Consider the following 17802-nt stretch of genomic DNA (forward strand, 5'->3'; position numbering starts at 1 on the left):
GACATGAGCTAATATGAACTAACAATGTGTTTTTATTAACTAACAATATCAAAGATTAATAAATACAGTAACAAATGTTTTAAATATACTATATATAGTTTTTACACTCTTCTAAACTTTTCCCCGGACCTGTTTGAAAACATGTGATGTGATGAAGTCTGACAATGAGTTTTATCACATACAAAACGACGCAAAACAAGCCTACAGTCTCAATAAAACCATTCAACATCGGAACAATGAAAGACCCTCGTGTTGCTCTGATTATAGAATTATTGAGCGAGCACGCGCGCGCGCGCGCACACACAGCTGTAAACCCTCGTGGAAGCGCCGGTGTGTTGCCGTGGTGACGGTGGCGAGAAAGAGAGAGAGAGAGCGAGAGAAAGGGAGAGAGAGTGTGTGTCGGTGAATGAGTTTGTGAGCTCGCGAACGGTTTAACGGAAACCTTCGTTTTCTGGATGTTTGAAATCACCGACTTTCTTTCTCGAGACCCTCCGGCTGAAGAGCGCGCGAACGTGAGTAGCTTTTGTTCTCGCGAATTTACCTCAGATTTATACATTTACCTCACTTTCTTAAATGAACACCTCAGATTAATTAAAAACAAAAACAAAAAAACACCAGATTAATTTCACTTACCGTTAGACCAAGACGACAGAAAGATTTCAGTCAGAAAGTTGTCTATTTGAATCGGTTTTTACGTCTTTTATCGTCGGTCGGTTTGTCCAGAACGGAAAGTCGTGGCAGGAGAAACGACGAGTTCCTTCTTTCTCGCTTCTCTCTTTTTTTTCTGGATTTTGGAAGCGTTTTTCTTTGCTTTAACGTGATATAACTTGACATTTAGTCGGTGATTAATGTTTGTTCTTCGATTAAATGTGTTTGGTTTGATGTTTTTTTTTCCGTGAGGAGGAATCCAGATTTACTCATTCATACTCCATTTATCTAAACAAAACGCTTTATTTTCTTTATTTCATTCAACAGTATGCCAGAAACACACAATATATTGTGTGAAATAATATTTACGAAAATCTGATGGTATTATTGTGGATCAAATATTCTGTCATGGACATGTTATTATTGTAATATCATATATTTTTGTACACATACCATGTTATTCTATAAGATTATCATGTCGTTTTATGTGGTTAGTACATCAATATATTTATCATTTAGTGCCATGATGGATATATCAGAGTATTATGATATTACAGTATGATTTTATGGCTCAGATGTGTCATTAATATTAAATATTTTACATTATTTCTAAAGAAGCTTGTTTCCACCATGGAATAAAAATAAAAGAGGTTAATTGTGGCTTTTTATCTCACAATTCTGAGAAAAAAATTGCAAGTTATGAACTCGAAATTGCTAGAAAAAAGTCCGAATTTGGAGTTTATATCTCTCAATTATAATAATTGTGACATATAAACTAGCAATTCGAGTTATAGTGTCCGAATTGTGAGGTAAAGTCGCAATTCTGAGACAAAAAGTCAAAATTGTGAGATAAAACATTGCAATTTTTAACTTTAATAGTGATAATATTTGCTTTTTTCTCAATTTAAATACCATCTTGACAGTAAATTATTCTCTCCGCTGTGCATTATGAAGGTTTTACTTATATTTCTTGTTTAAAAACAGCAAAGTACCATGTGTTTATAATGTGACTGCTTTAGGGACCCACAATGCCTTGGGCCCACAGTCACAGTTACTGACATCAGTGTGATGTCTTTTTTCCTGCGCTGGCCCTTTAAGGTCTGGTTGAGGTTAGCTGGTTAACCAGCACTCGGTCATCAGTGAACGTTCACTTTATGGAAGCTAAGAATAAGAGCGTGGACGGTCCTACCGCCGGCCGTAAAAACTGTGGAAGAAACACAGACGCTTCATTACGGGCTGCTCAAGCCAAGAGAAAACACACGCGTGTCCCTCTCATACGCTGCCAAGAGAGAGAGACACGCTTTCGTTTGCTCCTTCCTCCATGAAGGAGTGGAAAATCAGAGCAGAGTTTTGCTGCAGTGTTTGTGGGCCGTCAGGTAAACAGAGTGATGTTTAGACCTCGGACCACACAGTCTGTGCCACATCTTTATGATTCGAATTCGTTCAAAACCTACTGAGCTGCCTACCTAGACTGCGTTTAAGTGATCAAAGGCACACTGGCACAAAGATCACGCTGGCAGACTTTACATTTCATTAAGACACACTGACAGGGATTTGCAGTGACAAAGTGACTTTAGTCATTCATTTTACAACTGAATCATTATAGTTAAAATTGAACCAATACAGTTCTAAAATGAATCAATACTGTTCTAAAGTGAATCATTATAGTAATAAAAAAAATGGATCACTACAGCTCAAAAATTAATTTGCAGTTCTAAAATAAATCAAAATTAAAAAGTGAATTGCAGCAGTTCTAAAATGGATCACAATAGTTAAAAAATGAATCAATACAGTTCTAAAATGAATCATTATAGTTCTAAAATGAATCATAGTTCAAAAATAAATCACTGCAGTTCAAATCACTGTATTGATTCGTTGTTTAACTATAATGATTCATTTTTGAGCTGTAGTGAACCATTTTTTAAGTATAATGATTCATTTTAAAACTGTGTTGATTCATTTTCGAACTGTATTGATTCAATTTTGATCTACAGTGATTTATTTTAGAACTATAATGATTCATTTTGGAACTGTTTTGACTCATTTTTTAAGTATAGTGGTTCCTCTTAGAACTGCAGTGATTCATTTTAGAACTGTAATGATTCATGTTTTAACTATAATGATTCATTCTAGAACTGCAGTGATTAATTCTTGAACTATGATTTATTTTAGAACTATAATGATTCATTTTAAATCTCAGTGATTCATTTTTGAAACTGTATTGATCCATTTTTAACTATAATGATTCATTTTAAAACTGTGTCGTTTCATTTTAGAACTACAGTGATCCATTTTCTTAACTATAATTATTAATTTTAGAACTGTATTAATTCATTTTTTAATTTTAGTGATTCATTTTAGAACTGTATTGAGTCATTTTAGAACTACAGTGATCCATTTTTAACTATCAATTTTCATTTTAGAACTGTATTGATTCGCTTTTGATCTACAGTGGTTCATTTTTGAAGTATAATGATTTATTTTCGATCTGCAGTGATTCATTTTAGAACTACAATGATTCATTTTAGAACTGTTTTGATTCATTTTTGTAAGTATAGTGGTTCTTCTTTGAACTGCAATGATTCATTTTAGAACTGTATTGATTCATTTTTGAACTATAGTGGTTAATTTTAGTAAGGAATTGATTCAGTTTTGATCGACAGTGGTTCATTTCAGAAGTGGAGTGATTCGTTCTTGTGATTTGAAGCTGTTGAACTGGTTACAGTAAGATCGCCTGTAACACGATCCAGAGTGTGTCTCTGAGTGTGTGAATGTGAAACCCAAGACCAACACAGTGTTAAAATGCTAATTGATTGTGTGCTGGAGGTCAAAGGGCAAACAGACACTGCGGTTTCCAGCACAGCTGCCGTCTGGTTTCATATCAGCGTTAAAACATGCTGCTTTCCAATCGCAGATATTGATACGTAGTTGTGTTTGTCGCAGCAGTCACAGTTCAGACTCGTGTGCTGCTCTGACAGAATCTGGATGTGGCCGGTTCTGTTTAAGCGCAGAAGTGCTTTAAATGGGTCACATTACGTGCTGGAGTTTTCCATGCTGCGCTCCCAAAAGGAGCATGTTTGATTGAATTAAAACCAGCCGAGCCGCTCTGCCTTCAAATCAAGCCCAGAGGTCTGAGCGCCGGCCGTCGCGTCACACCAGAATAAGAGTGAGTGATTGTGTTGATCAGAAGTCAGGCTGACCTGTAGAGCGTCTTCATTGTGCTCTGTGTGTGAGTGTGTGTGTGTGTGAGAGTGTGTGTGTGTATGTGTGTGTGTAAGAGTGTGTGTGTGTGTGTGTGTGTGTGTGTGTGTGAGGCCAGTGTGCAGGGGTTGGCTGTGTGCTGTAGTGTGGATCAGTCATGCACACTGATAAGATTAGTGCTGTAGTAAACCAGTCTGTCGTTCTTATCTCTCTCTCTCGCTCTAAAGTGTGTGTTTTTCATCTGTGCTGCATCAAGCAAATTCCTTGTGCTCTCTCTCTGTCTGTGTCTCTTTGTCTCAGTTTGGTGAGCTCACGGTGTGTTTCGGGACGGAGGAGGTCCAGCTGACCCACCCAAACCCCCGCAGCTCTGCAGGACGCTTCAGTGTATTATTCATCTCTGCGCTGCTTCACTGCACTCAGTGTTGACCGTTTATGCTCAGTTTATTATTCTGTAGTGCTAACAGACTCAAGTGTGATCCTGTTTCCAGATTGTGATGTGTTTATAACTCACAGCTGTATGCAAATGAGCGGTCACGGTGCCCAATCGCGGCTCTGTGTTTTTTTAATGATAACATGATTGTGTGTGTTGTGATTTGTGTTCAGCTAATGATGTCATTATAAATGCTCTGATCACGTTCATTTCACAGCTGAAAGCGTCTGATAACAGCTGGGGTTAGGGTTTTCCTCTGGTCATGTGATCTGAGGCGTCCCACCATTAAGGCCCTGAGATAATCAAAGTGAAGTTCTTTTTTGTTCTTTACTCAAGGGTAAAAAGAAATACCTTGGCAGCAGTATACTGTTAGTAACATGCTGCGCGCTTTCCTCTCAATAACTAAATAAACACACTATAAAAATGAGAAAATAGCAGTTCAGAAAGCATCTGATCGCAGTGATGTGGATGTTTACAGCAGCTCTGCCATTCAGACTCCAGTAAAGTCACGCCATGTTTATTTATACAGCACTTTATACAATAGTTGCTTTAAAGCAGCAGCTTTACGGTATTAAACATGAAAAACAGTGTCAATGTCACTTTTAATTAGAATTACAGCTTCATTCTACTATAAAGCATTTCTCCAGTGTGTTCATGTTTTTATGGAGCCCCACACAGGAAAAAAATAGTAGGCTAAAGCATGTGCATGATTTTGCAAATCGAAATAGTAAATCGTGCGCAAGATTGAGCAAATCGAGGGAACGAAATAGTAAATCGTGCGGACGATTGAGCAAATCGAGGGAACGAAATAGTATCGTGCGCACGATTGAGCAAATCAAGAGAACGAAGTAGTCAATCGTGTGCATGATTGAGCAAATCGAGAGAACGAAATAGTCAATCGTGCGGACGATTGAGCAAATCGAGGGAACGAAATAGTAAATCGTGCGGACGATTGAGCAAATCGAGGGAACGAAATAGTAAATCGTGCGGACGATTGAGCAAATCGAGGGAACGAAATAGTATCGTGCGCACGATTGAGCAAATCGAGAGAACGAAGTAGTCAATCGTGTGCATGATTGAGCAAATCGAGAGAACGAAGTAGTCAATCGTGTGCATGATTGAGCAAATCGAGGGAATGAAGTAGTAAATCGGCATGATTTTGTTTGAAATGACATCACACCAGTTCGTTCTTTGATTTTTAAGTATATCGGGCCTTTATGTAGAATAAACTGTGTTTTAAACAGGCTTAATCAGGGTTAAGATAATTATGAATTAAATCATAAAATGTAAAATTAAAATAAATAATTTGAAATAAAAACAATCACAATAAATCACAATATCTGATTACTTTCATGTCATGTGACTGTAACTGACATTAGAGAACCATGAACATGTTGTTAAATTATTGAAATATGAACTTATCAATATCAAAGGGGTTTGACTGACAGAAAGTTTAGGAAAGACACATTTGTTTCTCAGCGAAGGTCAGAGGTCACTGAGAATGTCTGATATTTCTGTGATATTTCTCACTGGGGTTTGTGGGAATGTTTGGAATGATTGACATGCAGGAGAGACTGAGACTGGAGACCCGACGGACAGTTTACAGTCATTCTCCACGTCTGTCTGTGGGTTCAGCAGTTCAGTGTGTCAGAATGGGTGCCAGGAGACAGGAAGTGCTCTGTCAGGAGACAGGAAGTGCTCTTTAAAGGCGTGTGGCTGTTGTGAATCCATCAGATGAACGTCAGTAACTCGAGACAGACACACAAGATCAGATCTGATGTGGTTATTGACGGATCGATCTTCTGTGTTTAATTGGTAGTTTCATCATTTTAAATGAATACTTTCCCAGTGATTTATGAAGTTAATTGTTGGTTGTCTTTGTTCCTTCATTTGCATGCATGTCTTTCATTCCCGATTGGGAAAGACAATATTCCAAACCAATGTAGTGTTTATGTTGTGTTGTGTTATTGTAAACGCGTGAGTGTGTGTTTGTGTGTACAGTAAGTTAAAATTTTCTGACTGGATTCTGCAAATATAGTAGCTCAAACAGTAAATCACAGCGCTCGCAACTCCAAAGTCATGGGTTCGATTCCCAGGGAACGCATGAACTGATAAAATGAATGCCACATGTGTAAATGTAAATGTTCCTCTTGCTTGTGTGTTTGTGGACCTGATGCAGACACTTGTGTTTTCAGCGTTCTGCTTGTGTTCTCGTTTGGTTTCCGTCTGCCGGTCTTTCGGGGTTTGTGACCCGTGATGTCACTGTGCTGTGAACCGTGTTAATGAACTCAATTGTCCTCATCGTTTGACATGTTACGCCTGACAGAGCGCTGTGTAACACTGAAGCTCTCAATCATGACGCCTGTGTGTCGCGTGTCAGCCGTCAGTCACGTCACTTTGATTCAGTTGTTCTGCTGGACTCATATAGGCCTCGTTCACACTGCGGTTCAATACGGTGTCACTCCACTTCTGAGTGTTGATGTGTGAGTGTTTCCTGCAGGTGAGGATACGATAGTACAGCGTTTTCATGAATGAACAGAATCCTTCCCATCAGCACAGCTGCTTTAGTGCTTAACAGTGTGAAGGTGTGTTTGATAGTGTTCAGACACAATGAGACGCGTGATGTTGTTCAGATCACACCTGCCATCCTGGAGGAAAACCCCTGCAATAATAAACACAGACTGACGACTAAAATAGAGCCGGGTGAGTTTCCTCCTATCAGAGCTGTGTGTGTGTGTGTGTGTGTGTTTGATTCTGTCTTGAAGCTTTTCAAACACTCAAGTCTAAATCGTTGACCGCTGACATTCAGCCAGTTGTGGGGTGTTGATGTGACCGTTAACTCCTCGACTCAGACTCTGAGAACAGCGTGAGCGCGGATGTGAGATGAGAGTGAACGCAGTCGTAGGTGAGTAGGGCAGTGTGTGTGTGTGTGTGTGTGTGTGAGCAGGAACAGATTAAACTGACAAACACTCATTCTGAACAATAGTGCTGCGGATATCCTCCTCCTGCTGCTGCTGCAGGGGCTGCTGGGAGTCTCCAGAGGGTCACACAGAGACCCGGAATACTGTCGGATAACAGACATCAGTAGAGCTGCTCCGACCGTCTCACACACACACACACACTCCTGTGGGAGTTCTGCTTCTGCTCGACCACACACTCAGACTGGAGCGCTTGCAGCCGGCCGTCTGTTGTTCCCTGTCATGTGAGAGGGAGTTTTTGAGAGGAAATCGCCTCTTCAGCCCTATTGATCTTCAGCACGCCACGTAAACAAACCATAACCGGCTCAAACAGTAGTGCGCTACATTCTCACATGACCCCAATATCTTTCAGTGAGCGTCTCAAATACATAGTTTCAGAACGGACTCTTATAGACAGCTGCTGTTCTTCATCATGTGACCTTTCCCACCAATCACAGCCTCTCTCTCCATTATGGGAGCTGATCACCTCTCCAGTCGCAGGTGTTCTCCCAGCTGACCCAGCGCTCCTGGTTTTCCCACGCTAACTAGTGAAGTGTTTAGTGAAGTATGAGTGCTTCCTGCGATGACACATTACATTTGTGGTTTGTTGTTGTAATGGATTGTGGGATGAGTGTGTAAAACGCGTAAATGTTTCTCTCTTGGATCCTAAACCCGGCCTTCTGGAAAGTCGCTCAGCGTGTGTGTGTGTGTGTGAGTGATGCTCCTGGAATCTTGACGATGACATCACTGCGTGACTGTTGTTGTGATGTTATGATGAAGTTCTCCTAGATACTCTCACTGACCCGTCCGCACCGGAGCGATTGTGTTCGGCTGCGTTTTATCAGCCAATAATCTGCTCAGGGACGAGTGTGTATGTGTGAGCGTCATAAATATGATCTCACCGAACACACGTTTGCATGAGGGCCGTTTTTCCATGAGGATCACGGCCGCTTGTCCTGGAAATGTGCTGGTCAGGAATCATCGTTCCACCAGACGACGTGGAAAAAGATGCAAGACGATCTGAATTGATTTCAGCTGATCTTCACTGCAGGAGTGACTTTGAATTAGTGTTAAAGTGGACCTATAATGCCCCTTTCACAAGATGTAATGTAAGTCTCAGAATGTGTCTGAAGTTTCAGCTCAAAATACCCCACAGATCATTTATTATAGCTTGTCAAATTTGCCTCTATTTGGGTGTGAGCAAAAACACACCGTTTTTGTGTGTGTCCCTTTAAATGCAAATGAGCTGCTGCTCCCGCCCCCTTTCCAGAAGAGGGCGGAGCTTTAACGGCTCGCGCTTCGGTCGCTCAACAACAACAAAGCTGGAGAATCTCACGCAGCCAAAATGACGAAGGTTTTCAGCCTTACATTGTTCAAACCGGAGTCGACACTGATGGAGAGACTCAGGAAGAAGTTACAACTTTTAGACGTTTCTGAATGGTTAGTGGATAAATTTATGTAGTTGCTGTGGAGTTGATTCAACTCATCCACTAAATGTAAAATGACGGCATGTCAACAACACTCTACTACAACAACTCTTCCTCTTCTCTAAGCAGCCCAGCATGGCCCCGCCCCCTTTGTTGTGTGTTCTCAGGGGCGGGGTTTATGTAAATTTTAGGGTTAGTGATGTCACCAACCCGGGAAGAAGCTCGTTGTAGTCCCTACCAGCCGTCTAAAAGTGATTTCTGTAAAAGAGGATTAGTACAAATTCACGTGCGGATGTCATGAATGAGAAGTTTTCCTATGCGAATGTATCCAAATAAATCACACAGGTCTTTGTATTATTCCTGGTTGCTCATCATTGTTTGTTTTTAAGTGATTTTTCTCTCTAAAGCCTCGTCTCCGTTCTCGTATTTCGACTGCTCAGTAATCGTGTTCTTCGGGTGGGGTGAAACGGTCAATGTTCACAACATATCAAACACTTTCGGGTGTGGTGTTATCTTGAATGTACTGATAAATGACACGGGTCGGGCTTTTCAACCAGGTCTAGAGACTCATTTGAGTGAATCATGTGATCTCTCCTGACCTCATCATCATATTCATCTGGGTCTGATCTGACATTTTACTGTTTTATGATCAGATGAAGGATGGGATGATGAACTTTAGCACCGCTGGAGTTTAGACAGCAGAACTTCATCTGCTGCTGCCAGACTGTGTGTTATTGTAACCCAGATTCAGGCTGTAGACGGGCCCCTCGGGGGGCGGAGCCTGTGGGGGGAGGAGTCAGAGGAGATGACATCACTAGAGCAGATGGTCATTCAGAATGTGGAGTGAATGAGACGAGACGCTGGGATTGAGTTCATATGACTTCAGTGAGTTTATCAGAGCCATGATCAGAGGTATTTATCTGTGTGTGTGTGCGTGTGTGTGTGTGTGTGTGTGTGTGTGTGTGTGTGTGCGCGCGTGTGTGTGCGCGTTGAACTGTCTCTCTCTCGACTTTAATTAGGAAGAACTCGATGTATAAAGCTGATCTCTCTCTCTCTCTCTCTCTCTCTCTCTCTCTCTCTCACACACACACACACACACACACACACACACACACTGTGCAGTTTTTATCACTCATCAGGCTGCAGATGTCAGAGGTCAGAAGTCAAGGCTTTTCAGAAGGTCATGTGATCTGAGCATTTGGTTTCAATTTCTTGTTTCAGAGAGAATGAGGCCTTATGTTTATACCTGCATGGAGCCGTTGTGTGTGTGTGTGTGAGTGTGTGTGTGTTCAAGAAATCCTTCTTTGTTCTGAAGTTGTTTTGTTTCAGTTGATCTTGTTTGTAGTGTCTCTGTGACTATGTCTGTGCAGAGTGTGTGTGTGTGTGTGTGTGTGTGTGTGTGTGTAAAGAGGAAGAGGCCCATTTACACCAAAGACAATAACTATAAAGATATAGTAAAAATCGTTTTAAATGTAAAAGGATAGTAAAGTCCACGCCACAACTATAACGATAACAACACACTTTCAGAACGATTTTTTCCAGCTGATGAACGATAAAAACATTGACAGCCAATCAGAATCCATCCTGCTTTAACAAACTCAAGCATTTAAAACGTCAGACCACAAAACCGCAGCACGCTTATAATAAACAGAACGATACCATCCGCTGGTGTGGACACTAATATAGTTATTATTAAAGTTATCGTTCTTGGTGTGAATGAGCCTTAAAGGGACAGTTCACCCAAAAATGAAAATTACCCCATGATTTACTCACCCTCAACCCATCCTAGGTGTATATGACTGTCTTCTTTCAGACGAACACTATTGGAGATATATTTAAAAATATCCTGTCTCTTCGCAAGTCGACTTGCGCCGAAAGAGTGACCTCTGACCCAATGAATGACGCAGGATGTTGAGTATCGTAAGTTTAGACGCCTCTCGCGGTTCAAACAAATAGGGCTGTGCAACAAACTCAAGCTGCTCTTCTCTTATATCAAAATCCTCTGACATTTCTCTTTAAAAATGTTTGTTTTAGACTATCGTGACCGGTGTTTTGTTTTGCTCTAGCCTCTGCGTTTCAGCGTTCGCCAGTACATCATGCGCAGGGTCAGAGGTCACTCATCCTCCGTAAGTCGACTGATGTTTGCCGGGAGCTAATTATTATAGTTTATTAAGTTATAAATATGGATATTTTTCTTGTAAAAAAAACATAGTGGAGATATAATTAATTTTGAAGTTTTTTTAAGTGTTAACAATGAGATCATGTGGTTTTTATAATCTATTAACACTGATTTTGTCATTTTTTACAAGATGGACAAAATTTCTCACCAAAAAAGTTTAACCAAAATTTCGGTTTTACCGAATGACGATATTTTCAAACAATGCTAACAGGCTGATATGCAAAAGGACAATCAAACATTTTATATTTAGTACAAGTTTTTAAAATATTACAACATTTTCCATGTTTTATAGCGGTTGTACCGAATGACCTGATGTTTCGGGACATGAGTATGATCAAGAGAAAACATGAATTTTTCAGATAGTTAAGAGAGAGTTAGTGACTTTGCTTCATGACCATGTGGTCCTTTGCAGGTGTCTGAATGATGTCACATCCTGTCACATGATATTGACCGCATGACTTGATCCAAAATGGTCCCTTTATATTGGTTACTCCGAATGACATCAATGAAATTCATTTTTCCGGACATTCTTTCTCATAACAAAGCAACGACTTCTACACACAATTTTAACACCATTTTGCACTATGTTGATATATGATGATATAAAATCATGCCAGAATAAAAAATATATACATTTATTACATTTTAAAATATTTTAATCACAAATTAAAATGGCTGTATTGGCCTTTGGACGGTTAAACCGAATGACACTTTAAAATCTTTAAAATATCTTTATATGTTGCAAAATATAATTAAAACCTTCTGTATTCAATAAAAGAGATCTAGTTGTACTACCTTACATACTTTGGATGTCATATCTTTGTTTTTTATTATTATTAAGGCCTTTGGACAAAAAAATGACCCGTCACGTCATTGAACCAGGCCTTTATTAACCCCCTGGAGTCGTATGGATTACTTTTATGATGGACGGATGCACTTATTTGGGCTTCAAAATCTCGCCCCCCATTCACTCCCATTATAAAGCTTGGAAGAGACAGGATATTTTTTAATATATCTCTGATTGTGTTTGTCTGAAAGAAGACAGTCATATACACCTAGGATGGGTTGAGGGTGAGTAAGTCATGGGATAATTTTCCTTTTTGGGTGAACTATACCTTTAAATTATATATTTCTATGAGTTGAGCACATATGAGCTTCATTAAGTTAGTCATCTTTATTCTGTCTTCAACTATTCAACTTTTTCAGTTGTCAGTTGTATAAAAACTTCCTTTGAATAACTGCTAGTTAGTCAGACTAGTTGTAAGGGTTTCTCCTGGAAACTCGTTACTGTGAGCGCGACTTTGAGTTAGACACATGTTGATTATAATTACAGATGTTGCTCTTGTTTACCATTTTATGCGCTGTTGATGAAGAACTGATAAACGGTTCACCAGAAAACTGGTTTAAAGAGGACAGAAAAACTACATTTCCCATCATACCCTGTGGCAGCGCAGGAATACACAGATAAAGTGTCGTCCTTTATTCTTCATCATGTTGTGTTTGCACTGGCGTGTCTTGTGTTGGTGTGGTGACTCATGGGTGTTCGGGCTGGTTAACCCATGACATCATCCACATGTGTTTGTATTTGTGGTTGAGTTTAGTCATTCAGACTCTCAGAAGTATACGAACACTGATGACAATCACAGCGCAGAATCCATCAGCATCAACGTCGCCAGATCTCACTGATCTTCTTTATCTCAGTGTTTTCTTCCATACTTGTGTCCATATATGTGAGTGTAATCACAGCTGAATGTTCTCTGAACGTTCAAATGTGTTTTTTATGTAATGTTTTTAAAAGCTGTGTTTATACTTTCTCTCTTCCTGCAGTGTGTTTGTGAGATGATGGTCAAACTTCCGCACTAAGATGTAGAATCCAGACGAGGAGGAGGAAGAGAGACAGAAAGAGGAAGGAACTCCAACACACGAAGAAGAAGAAGAAGAAAAGAGAGAGAGAGCAGTTTCAACCTCTCCGGTCATCCGTCAGAAATCCCCACAGTGACCTTTGACCTCAGCCGCCACACCATGTGTCATGTGATCGTGACGTGCCGCTCGATGCTGTGGACGCTGCTCAGCATCGTGGCCGCGTTCAGCGAGCTCATCGCCTTCATGAGCACCGACTGGCTGGTGGGATTCCCGCGGACGCCGGACGCCGTGTTCTCTCCGCACGGGGCGACGGCGGCGGGCGAGGCGTACCGGCCCACGCTGGGCATCTACGGCCGCTGCATCCGGCTGCCCCACCTGCGGCGCGGCGTTCTGTGCGGGCCGTACGCCGTGCACTTCGGCGAGATCGCCAGCGGGTTCTGGCAGGCCACCTCCATCTTCCTGGCGGCCGGAATTCTGCTGCTGTGCGCCGTGGCCTTCATATCCGTCTTCACCATGTGCTTCCAGAGCATCATGAAGAAAAGCATCTTCAATGTGTGTGGACTCCTGCAGGCCATCGCAGGTGAGGTCGTGGTTTCGAGTGATTTTGCCATGGTAAAGGGCCGTTCGCACCAAGAACGATAACTATATCAGCGCTCACACCAGATATCGTTCTGTTTATTCTAAGCTCGCGCTGCAGTTTTGTCGTCTGCCGCTGTAAATGCTCAAGCTCTTTTCTGATTGGCTGTTAATGTTCCAGAGTATTTTTTCCATTTACTTCCACCTCATTTTCTTAAACAGTCTTCAGTTTTTGTTCAGTAACGTTCAGTAGTAGAACTAAACCAACCAGCTCTGAATCACTGCAGTGTTTGATAGAAGAAACTGTTTTTAAAGCTAATTGATACTCAATTAATTAAAGCTAATTGATACTCAATTAATTAAAGCTTATTGATACTCATCCCATAATGCATTGGGAATGATGTGATGATGAATCAAAAACCACACAAGACTGACTTAACTAAAGCTGACCTAGTAAAAATGACCATTACAGACAGCTCAGATACACAGGACAGCACCAGCGTCCAACATTACAGTAGATTAATAATAAATCGGCACTGAGGCAGTTGCTAGGGTGTTCTGGATGGTTGCTAGGGCATTGCCATATGGTTGATAGGCAGTTGCTAGGGTGTTCTGGGTGGTTACTAGGGCATTATGAAATTGTTATGGTGTTCTGGGTGGTTGCTAGGGAGTTATGTGGTTGTTAGGCAGTTGATAGGGTGTTCTGGATGGTTGCTAGGGCGTTGCTATGTTGTTGCTAGGCAGTTGTTAGGGTGTTCTGGGTGGTTACTAGGGCATTATGTAATTTCTAGGATGTTCTGGGAGGTTGTTAGGGAGTTTTGTAGTTTCTAGGTAGTTGATAGGGTGTTCTGGATGGTTGCTAGGGTGTTGCTATGTGGCTGCTAGGGTGTTCTGGGTGATTACTCGGGCATTATGTATTTGTTACATGTTCTGGGTGGTTGCTAAGGCGTTGCTATGTGGTTGCTAGGCAGTTGCTAGGATGTTCTGGGTGGTTACTAGGGCATTATGTAATTGCTAGGGTGTTCTGGTTGATTGCTAGGGAGTTATGTGGTTCCAAGGCAGTTAATGGAGTGTTCTGGATGTATGCTAGGGCGTTGCTATGTGGTTGCTATGGTGTTCTGAGTAATTATTAGGGCATTATGTAATTGCTAGGGTGTTCTGGGTGGCTGCAAGGAAGTTGTCGTGGTTGCTAGGTAGTTGCTAGGGTGTTCTGGTGGTTGCGAGGGTGTTGTTAAGCAGTTGCGAGGGTGTTGTTAAGCAGTTGCGAGGGTGTTCTGGTGGTTGCTAGGGTGTTGTTAAGCAGTTGCGAGGGTGTTCTCCGAGTTCTTGTGTAGTGTGAGTGTAGGACGTTCACGGTTGATGATATTGAGTTGGTCTGTGTGTGTGTGTGTGTGTGTGGAACAGGTCACATGGGATGATGAGGTCACTTCATCTGTTTTCCAGAATATTCTGCTGATGTATGAGTCAGTCCGACCTCTGACCCTGAGAAAAGGGCTGATGGGTATTTGACTCTGTGATGACATCATATAGCGGAAGCCGGGTGTGGAAGGATTCGTGAAAATCTTCTTAAGAAGTTGAGAAATAAAGTTGTGAGAAGTTTGTCAGAAGTCTAATTCTTGAAAATTTCCTAAGAGGTTCTCAAGTATTTACGGACATCTTATTTTTTTCTTAAGGACATGAGGCTTCAGTGTCTGGAGGTTCTTGAAGATAATTCAGTGTCTAACAGCTCAAAGTCTGTGTTTGTGTGCTGCAGATCACGTAATAATCACAATAACCGTGCAGTGTGTGTGTGTGTGTGTGTGTGTGTGTGTGAAGCGCAGCATCAGTCATTGATTAGAGGAGGGTAGACGTAGATGTTCATCAGTGATGGAGCTGCTGCTGCTGTCTGATGGTTCTTCACCCGTGACTGAAGGGGTCAGAGGTCAGGATGATGTTTTGAGTTGAAACAGGCTGGTTCTGACAGATTTACAGATTCAGTGTGTGTATGTCTGTGTGTGACAGTCAGGTGTGTGTGTGTGTGTGTGTTTGCAGCTCTGAGACCTTCAGACCCTCAACAACATGTGGAAAGAATTTATGACCTACTTTCATTTCCTTGTATTATACTAAACACACACACACACACAGAGAGAGTCTTGTGTGTTATTGTCAGGTAAAGCCGCCCTTAAACAACACATTTGAACCATGAACTGTGATTGGTCTCTTCTTATGTAAGTGGGCGGGAATAAACTATATCTGTGAGCGTGTCAGGTTCATCTTCAGAGTAACTTGAGCGGTTAGAGTTGGCCTGGTTAACTCTGAGTACTAGCTGGATTTCAAATGACGGATCTGATGAACTGACTGACGAATGATGATGAAACTGTCCGTTTGTCTGTCTGTCCTTTCGTCTGTCTGTCCTTTCACCTCTGTCTGTCCGTCCCTTTATCCATCTGTCTGTCCATTCTGTCCGTTCGTCTGTCTGTCTGTTCGTCTGTCTGTCCTTTCGTCTGTCTGTTTGTCCTTTCGTTTGTCTGTCTGTCCATTCGTCTGTCTGTCCTTTCACCTGTGTCTGTCCGTCCCTTTATCCGTCTGTCTGTCCGTTCTGTCCGTTCGTCTGTCTGTCTGTTCGTCTGTCTGTCCTTTCGTCTGTCTGTTTGTCCTTTCGTTTGTCTGTCTGTCCGTTCGTCTGTCTGTCCATTCATCTGTCTGTCTGTTCGCCTGTATCTGTCCTTTCATCTGTCTGTCCGTTCGTCTGTCTTGTCTGTATGTTCATCTGTCTGTCCATTTGTCTGTCTGTTTGTCCATCTGTCTGTCCTTTCGTCTGTCTGTCTGTCCTTTCGTTTGTCTGTCTGTCCATTCGTCTGTCTGTCCTTTCACCTGTGTCTGTCCGTCCCTTTATCCGTCTGTCTGTCCGTTCTGTCCGTTCGTCTGTCTGTCTGTTCGTCTGTCTGTCCTTTCGTCTGTCTGTTTGTCCTTTCGTTTGTCTGTCTGTCCGTTCGTCTGTCTGTCCATTCATCTGTCTGTCTGTTCGCCTGTATCTGTCCTTTCATCTGTCTGTCCGTTCGTCTGTCTTGTCTGTATGTTCATCTGTCTGTCCATTTGTCTGTCTGTTTGTCCATCTGTCTGTCCTTTCGTCTGTCTGTCTGTCCTTTCGTTTGTCTGTCTGTCTATTCGACTGTCTGTCCGTCCATTCACCTGTGTCTGTCCGTCCCTTTATCCGTCTGTCTGTCCTTTCGTCTGTCTTTCTGTTCTGTCCGTCTATCTGTCTGTTCGTCTGTCTGTCTGTTCATCCGTCTGTTCGTTCAGCTGTCTGTTCTTTTGTCTGTTCGTCTGTCTGTCCTTTTGTCTGTTCGTCTGTCTCTCCGTTCTGTCCGTTTGTTTGTCTGGCCTTTTTGTCTGTCTGTTCTGTCCGTCTATCTGTCTGTTCGTCTGTCTGTCTGTTCATCCGTCTGTTCGTTCAGCTGTCTGTCCTTTTGTCTGTTCGTCTGTCTGTCCTTTCGCCTGTTTTTCTGTTCGTCTGTCCGTTCATCTGTCTGACTGTCTGTCTCTGTCTGTCTGTCTGCAGGTCTGTTCCTGATTCTGGGTCTGATGCTGTATCCCGCTGGTTGGGGTTCTGATAAGGTCCAGCTGTACTGCGGTCCAGACGCGTCTCCCTATAAGCTGGGCCTGTGCTCCATGGGCTGGGCGTTCTACACGGCGCTGGGCGGCACCGTCCTCACCTTCATCTGCGCCGTGTTCTCCGCGCAGGCCGAGATCGCCACGTCCAGCGATAAAGTGCAGGAGGAGATCGAGGAGGGCAAGAGTCTGATCTGTCTGCTGTGAGAGAGAGACAGGGCCACGTCCGTCCTTCCTTTCCCACAATCCCTGTCAGCCTGTGGAGTTCCTGTTTTACTGTTTGTGTGTCTCTCATATTAGATGATCTGATGTGTGTTCGTCTGATGTAAATATATGTGTATATAATGTAAATATCATTCTGAAGGATTGTGGGTTCCAGTCGCCCAGAAACCACTGCGCCGCGGCGTTCGATCTCGTCCGTTTGTGAACACTGAATCGTGCCAAAACCAATCAGACGCTTCTCCAGTGCCAAATCACACTCACCTGAGATCGACTGACTCCACAGAACCAGAGACTTGTACTGACCGCTGTCTGTCATTCTGTGTGTGTGTGTGTGTCTGTCTCTGTGTGTGTGTGTCTGCTCTAGTTCACTAGTGTTCACCTCCATCTCTGCCAAATAAAGAAGCCATGACTAAACACAAGCGCTTCTGTCTGTTTTTCTCTTTAACTTCCTGCAAAACACTCTGGAGTTCAGGGACCCTGCAGCACTGGTGGAAGAGAGAGTGTGTGTGTGTGTGTGTGTGTGTGTGTGTACTTGTACAACTATCTTTGTGAAGACTGGTTTGAGTTTTAGACCATCGAGTGAGGACAAAGAGAGTAAAGTGAAGACATTGTGGTGTTTGACACGGACAGAGTCTGATCAATGTTGGAGAATCACATGATCAACACACACACACACACAGTGAACACACTCACTTAACACACTCACAA

The 17802-nt window shown here is 42.2% G+C and overlaps 1 protein-coding gene across 3 annotated transcripts; it reads left to right on the top strand.

The window, feature by feature from the left end:
- Positions 1–287: 287 nt before the first annotated feature.
- lhfpl2a (LHFPL tetraspan subfamily member 2a) lies at positions 288–17509 on the top strand. 3 transcript variants are annotated; one of them, XM_051878575.1, is made up of 3 exons: positions 288–512; positions 12670–13285; positions 16823–17509. In XM_051878575.1, the coding sequence occupies exons 2-3, from the start codon at positions 12865–12867 to the stop codon at positions 17077–17079; spliced, it is 678 nt and encodes a 225-aa protein (XP_051734535.1). In that variant the 5' UTR covers positions 288–512; positions 12670–12864; the 3' UTR covers positions 17080–17509. The 3 variants fall into 3 exon arrangements, with proteins under 3 accessions (XP_051734535.1, XP_051734536.1, XP_051734538.1); XM_051878576.1 differs by lacking the exon at positions 288–512 and adding an exon at positions 9433–9575; XM_051878578.1 differs by lacking the exon at positions 288–512 and adding an exon at positions 12227–12572.
- Positions 17510–17802: the final 293 nt, after the last annotated feature.

Source organism: Ctenopharyngodon idella, chromosome 21, assembly GCF_019924925.1.
Source record: "Ctenopharyngodon idella isolate HZGC_01 chromosome 21, HZGC01, whole genome shotgun sequence".
Taxonomy (NCBI): domain Eukaryota; kingdom Metazoa; phylum Chordata; class Actinopteri; order Cypriniformes; family Xenocyprididae; genus Ctenopharyngodon; species Ctenopharyngodon idella.

Coding starts and splice junctions, on each gene's coding strand:
- lhfpl2a (XM_051878575.1), top strand. CDS start 12,865: ATGTGTCATGTGATCGTGACGTGCCGCTCGATGCTGTGGACGCTGCTC. Junction 13,286..16,822: donor ACTCCTGCAGGCCATCGCAG/GTGAGGTCGTGG, acceptor GTCTGTCTGCAG/GTCTGTTCCTGATTCTGGGT.